This window comes from Arachis duranensis, chromosome 8, assembly GCF_000817695.3.
Source record: "Arachis duranensis cultivar V14167 chromosome 8, aradu.V14167.gnm2.J7QH, whole genome shotgun sequence".
In the NCBI taxonomy this organism is placed as follows: domain Eukaryota; kingdom Viridiplantae; phylum Streptophyta; class Magnoliopsida; order Fabales; family Fabaceae; genus Arachis; species Arachis duranensis.
The window spans coordinates 11208759-11214899 of NC_029779.3; the positions used below are offsets into that span (position 1 = coordinate 11208759).

The 6141-nt window shown below is 32.2% G+C and overlaps 1 protein-coding gene and 1 pseudogene across 2 annotated transcripts; one reads left to right on the forward strand and one right to left on the reverse strand.

Moving 5' to 3' along the window:
- The first annotated feature begins 2042 nt into the window (after window positions 1-2042).
- On the forward strand, window positions 2043-5024 carry LOC107460854 (G-type lectin S-receptor-like serine/threonine-protein kinase At5g35370). Of its 2 annotated transcripts, XM_052252426.1 has the most exons (3): window positions 2043-2690; window positions 2801-4383; window positions 4489-5024. In XM_052252426.1, the coding sequence occupies exons 1-3, from the start codon at window positions 2092-2094 to the stop codon at window positions 4896-4898; spliced, it is 2592 nt and encodes an 863-aa protein (XP_052108386.1). In that variant the 5' UTR covers window positions 2043-2091; the 3' UTR covers window positions 4899-5024. The 2 variants fall into 2 exon arrangements, with proteins under 2 accessions (XP_052108386.1, XP_015934757.1); XM_016079271.3 differs by having other exon boundaries at window positions 2044-2690; window positions 2801-5024.
- Window positions 5025-5745: 721 nt separating this feature from the next.
- LOC107460737 (flavonol synthase 1-like) overlaps window positions 5746-6141 on the reverse strand; it is a 6160-nt pseudogene continuing 5764 nt past the window's right edge.

The window sequence follows — 6141 nt, forward strand, 5'->3', positions numbered from 1 at the left end:
TATATAAATAGTGGTAGATTACAAAATTTTCATTCCTCTATCTTTATTCCCTAATAATCAACAAAAAATATTATTTATATATTAAAATTAAAAAAAATATAAAAAGTCAATAAAATATTTGTACAATATGTATAATAAAAATTTAAAGATGTTCGATTCAGTATTAGAGATATAACTATTAATATTACTTTTTTTTATCAACTTAAACTTTTGAAATGAATGGTTTCATAACATGATATTAAAATTCTAAATTTAAAAGATCAAGAATTTAATATTTGGTAAATCTGAAAATTAGGCTAAGTTAATATTTCGTAACTACATATTTAAAGACGTGTTTTCATGTGCATGTTCTCCTTATAATAATAATAATATAAAAAAATAATAAATTTACTTAAATCATTGTATGAAAAGAAACGAGATGAGGTGTGGAAGAACGCATGGTGCATAAGTACAATTATTTGGTAATAAACAAACTTAACTATTCTTGTCATGCTGGCACATAAGTCGTCACAAGTGTGCAATATTTTATTAGAGAATTATGGGCATAGCAGACATACATGTTAATTGTCTAAATGATGTAATGCATGTAACATATGGCAAAGGAAACGGCACCTAGTAATAAGTTTGAACCATGTAACAAACACCCATAACAGATCAATACTACTTGCAAAAATAAGACTTTTCAACTAAAATATATATCAACTAAAGAAGTTTTATAAAAAATATCAAATTTAAATTTTTAATATATTTATTATGTATTTATTAAAATAAAAAAGTTAAAATTTTTTATTAATAATAATTTAAATAGATGTCTTAAAGTATCTGTTAGCTACACTTATTTTATTTTTTTTGAGTCTATCTTTTTTTTTTAACAAAAATAGAAAGACTCGAATCTATAACCTCTTAAATGAATATAGAGAAATTATGTCATTTGAATTATAATTTATTGACATTTTGAGTCTATCTTATTCCAATGATCATATAATTAATTAATAACAATTTTGTTAAATAATTAATAAGAGATCTAGCCAACATAAATTAATAAATATTTTTAAATTATATTTTATATTAATTAATTATCATTAATTAATAATTATTTAAAATTGATTGGTTAGGAGTTATGTACCTATATTTTTTTAATTAATAAATAATGTCCACTTTCATCATCATTTAGAATTTGAGGGACAAGTTGTTAGAGAGCGCAAAAGGCTGGGAAGCAGTTTCACTTGTCAACGCATATATGGTTAAGAAATAATTATTAAGTATCCACAAAATACCGCTTGTTATTTTTTATGTGGGAGAGAGAGAAGTGTATAACAAGAAGCTGTGAACAGAAGTGTGTTTCACATTGGTATGGAATGTACAAATCGGATGCACCGATTTGTTTGTTTTATTTTTTTTTTCAAACAAACAATCACAAATCGGACGGTCCGATTTGTGAATTCGAAAAAAAAAATTTAATGTTAAAATCGGACCGTCCGATTTTTATTTTAAAAAATAAAAAAAAATAAAAAATACAAAATGGACCTTCCGATTTGTAGTTTATTTTTTTCTCCAATAAATCGGACCCTCCGATTTGTAATTTATTTTTCTCTTCAAGCAAATCGGACGGTCCGATTTGAATAAAACACCATATAAAAAAAAAACACCTAATCTTCCAATAATAATGTATTACACATATATTTAAACAATATAAAAAAAATTAGCCACAAAATACCATTATCTTATTGCAATATATTTATATATTTAAATTGGTGTTTTAATTAATCATTAAAATATACATTTTAAATTTTTTTATATTTTTCATCTTAAAATCCAATAAATATTCCATCAAACTTTATAAATTATACAAATACTATGATAAATTTTAGACGTATCAAAATAAAATACTAACAAAAATATCAAGTAATATTGATAAAATATGTTAATTCTTTTAATATTGTGAACATAAAATATGATTTATTATGACTAAAGAATTAAGAAATTCCAAATAGACCAATTCCACATTTTTCCAAAAGTCCAAAATAAACCAAAAGCATGTCCTAATTATTCTCCTCTGTTTTCATCATTGTTTCACCAAATTATTACACCATGAAACCTTCCATAATATCTTCCTCTCTTCTAATCATCTTCCTCATCTTCACTGCCACTGCCACCATCTCAGGCTACACCTTCAAGGCCTACATCACTCCAAATTTCAGTGCCACATACCTCCAATTCATTGATGACTCTGGAACCTTCTTAATATCTCCAAATGGAACATTCAAGGCTGCAATATTCAACCCGGGTTCCCAACAAACCAGCTTCTATCTCTGCATAATCCATGCTGCATCAAGAACCATCACTTGGTCCGCCAACCGCGGCCGCGCCGTCTCAAGCTCCGGCCAAATGAATCTAACTGCTAAAGGGATAACAATTTCTGATGAAAGTGGAAGGAATAATCCTGTATGGTCAACTCCACCATTGAGATCACAAGTTGATAGGCTTGTCCTCACTGACATGGGTAACCTCCTACTCCTTGATCCTTCCAATGTTTCTCTTTGGGAAAGTTTTCGCTATCCAACCGACACAATTATCATCGGCCAGAGCTTACCTGTTGGATCATCTTTGTCAAGTTCTTCATCAGATTCAGACTTGTCCATTGGAAACTACAACCTCACAATCACTTCCTCTGATGCAATTCTCCAATGGTATCAACTTATCAATAAACTTTCTTATGTTTTTTTGGATAATCATTCACACTGTAGTTATAAAAAATAATTATTTTTACTGACGTGACATAAATATATTTGTAACATAGGCTTGGACAGACATATTGGAAACTTTCAATGGACACAAAGGCGTATAAGAATTCATTAAGCATGGTGGAGTACATGGCTGTGAACAGAACAGGCTTCTACCTATTTGGAAGTAATGGAACGGTTGCTGTGTTTCTGGTAGGCTTACCGGAGTCGAATTTTCGAGTAGCTACATTGGATAACTCTGGCCATTTTGTGATCAAAAGTTTTTCTTCCGGAACCGGTTGGAAGCAGGAATTTCAAGGGCCAGATGATGGTTGTGGAACTCCCTTAGTTTGTGGCAGAGTTGGTTTATGCAATGATGATGATACCTCTTCTTCATCTTCTTCTTCTTCATCATCATCATCACCTGTTTGTTCTTGTCCCCAGAATTTTCATGTAGGTTCAGGTAATTCTGGTGGTTGTGTTCCAAGCAACGGTTCTTACTCCTTTCCATATTCTTGTGATGTTTCTAATAATGATAGTTACCACAACAACAACAACCAATCAAATTCTGCTTCTTCCATTGTTTCATTCTTGAATCTTGGAAATGGTTTGGACTACTTTAACAATATCTACACCGATCCTGTTATGGACAGTGTGGATTTATCATTATGTCAAGACCAATGTTCCAAGAATTGTTCATGCTTGGGAGTCTTCTATAAAAACTCATCCGGTTCATGCTATGTGATTGAAAACGAGTTGGGGTCAATTTTGTCAAGTAACGATGGAGCCAATCAAGACATGTTTGGCTTCATCAAGGTTTCTATAGGATCCACAACCACCAATGATGATACGAGAGATGCTGAAGATGGCGGAGGAGGCTTTCCGGTGGTGGCCACAGTGTTGTTGCCGATCACAGGCTTCGCTCTCTTGATGGCCTTTCTTTTCTTCTTGTGGAGAAGATCTATTAAAATTTCCAAAAGAAAACAAGATTTGGAGCTCGGAAAACCCAACAATAATCCTCATTCTTCCGGGGACCTTGATGCCTTCTACATCCCGGGTTTGCCTCGAAGATTCGACTACGACGAACTCAAAAAGGCCACCGATGATTTCAAGACTTTGATCGGCTCCGGTGGTTTTGGTACAGTGTACAAAGGAGTTCTCTCCGACAATGCCGTCGTGGCGGTCAAGAAAATAGTCAACATAGGAGTTCAAGGGAAGAAAGACTTTTGCACAGAGATTGCTGTCATTGGAAACATCCATCATGTCAATCTTGTCAAATTAAAAGGCTTTTGTGTCCAAGGGAGGCATCGGTTTTTGGTGTATGAGTACATGAATCTTGGTTCCCTCGACCGAACGTTGTTCGGTGGAGGGCCACCATTGGAGTGGCAAGAGAGATATGACGTGGCATTGGGGACGGCGCGTGGTCTTGCCTATCTTCATGGTGGGTGTGAGCATAAAATTATTCACTGCGATATCAAACCTGAAAATATTCTTTTACATAATCATTTTCAAGTTAAGATATCGGATTTTGGATTATCAAAACTTTTAAGTCCTGAACAATCTGGATTGTTCACAACAATGCGAGGTACACGTGGATACCTCGCTCCAGAATGGCTCACAAATTCCGCCATCACAGAAAAAACTGATGTGTATAGTTACGGTATGGTTCTTCTCGAACTTATAAGCGGAAGAAAAAATTGTTATTTTAAATCAAGAAATCATAGTATAGACGAGGATAGTAATTCTTCGTCATCTTCCACGTCAGGATTGCTTTATTTCCCTTTGTTGGCATTGGAAAAGCATGAAGAAGGGAACTACATGGATCTTGCTGATCCGAGATTAGAAGGGCGCGTGACGAACAAGGAGGTGGAGAAGCTTGTGCGGATTGCGTTGTGCTGTGTTCATGAAGAACCGGCGTTGAGGCCGAACATGGCGGCGGTTGTTGGGATGTTGGAAGGTGGTATGGCATTGCCGCAACCAAAGATGGAGTCTTTGAACTTTTTAAGGTTTTATGGTCGTAGGTTTACGGAGGCTTCGATGATAATTGAGGAGAATAACGATAACGAAGGAGGAAGAAGAGAAGTGAATAATAATTCTTCAAGCATGACAAGTGGTGGCTCTCAAGCTGCTTTAGTTTCTTACATATCTTCACAGACTGTCTCAGGGCCAAGATAGGGTTAGATATATATTTCGCACCAAAAAATTGAAGAAGAGAGTATGTTGATGTATTTTTAAAGTTGATAATCATCGATTGTATGATAAATGATTATTCTATCTTTATTGCTTGTTCATAACTATTAATTTCTGTGTTCTTACTTCTTTAGGATAAATAAAATAAGAACAAATAATATTCTAAATTATTCAGTGACAACTCATGTGATAATTAAGTAATAAATTATTGAGAATAAAATATATATATGTGTGTCAATAATTGGTAAAAAAAATACGAAAACGTGTCCTACTTTAGTATACTACTATAATTTAGTGTTTGAAAAATGTTAGATTAGTAATTATTTATTTATTTTGCGTAAATTTTTAGGACAAATAATTCACCATGTGGTGTTCGAGTTTTTGTGACGGTTTGAAATTTAATTTTTATATTGAAAAAAAAAATGTTGTGCATACTCACATTTTAACTTCCGAGAGATTTTGGCATGCATGTCGGAAATGTATATATATCAAAGGAAAGTATGAGGAGCCAATGAAATATTTATACAATGTGTACAATGGAGGTTTATGGAGTATTAGAGATATAATTATTAGTGTTACATTTTCCCATCAGCTGAAGTTTTTGGGATGAGTGGTATCATGATATGGTATTAAAGTACTAGATCCGAAAGGTCAAGAGTTTGATCCTTGGTGAACCCAAAAATTAAACTAATTTTTCGATAAGATGTTTATTATATTGGTAAATTCTACTTAATTCTTTCTAAATTAAAAGGCAAATTATCTTTTTGACATGTCTTATTATTAAATAAAATAAAATGAATTGATTTATCATAGTTAACTTTATTTTGGAAAACTACCCATGGCATATACATTTGCGTTCCTTGCTCACCAAGCTTCTATGCAAAACACTCTTGTACTTTCCATTGCTTAGTCCCACAAACCCCCAAAAATTATATAGTGATGGCCCAACTTTTTTTAAATATATATGATACATCTTCACATGTGATTTTTGTGGTAACTTTTTAAAAAATGACTATGATGATTATGTTTTGGCAGGATAAAACCAAATAAAATGCATGAAATTTTTTATTTGGTCAAACATTCATTGAAAATTGTATGCACCACATACATTTTGTTTTATTCTGTCAAAACATAGTCATCATAACTATTTTTAAGAAAAATATATTATTACAGAAGTCACCTATATATATTAAATATAAATTAAAAATTAATTATTTATAAAAATATA

Bases quoted from the DNA above. Each gene is read 5' to 3' on its own strand.
- LOC107460854 (XM_016079271.3), top strand. From the start codon at position 2,092: ATGAAACCTTCCATAATATCTTCCTCTCTTCTAATCATCTTCCTCATC. The intron at 2,691-2,800 runs GTATCAACTTAT...TTTGTAACATAG, and splicing joins TCTGATGCAATTCTCCAATG to GCTTGGACAGACATATTGGA.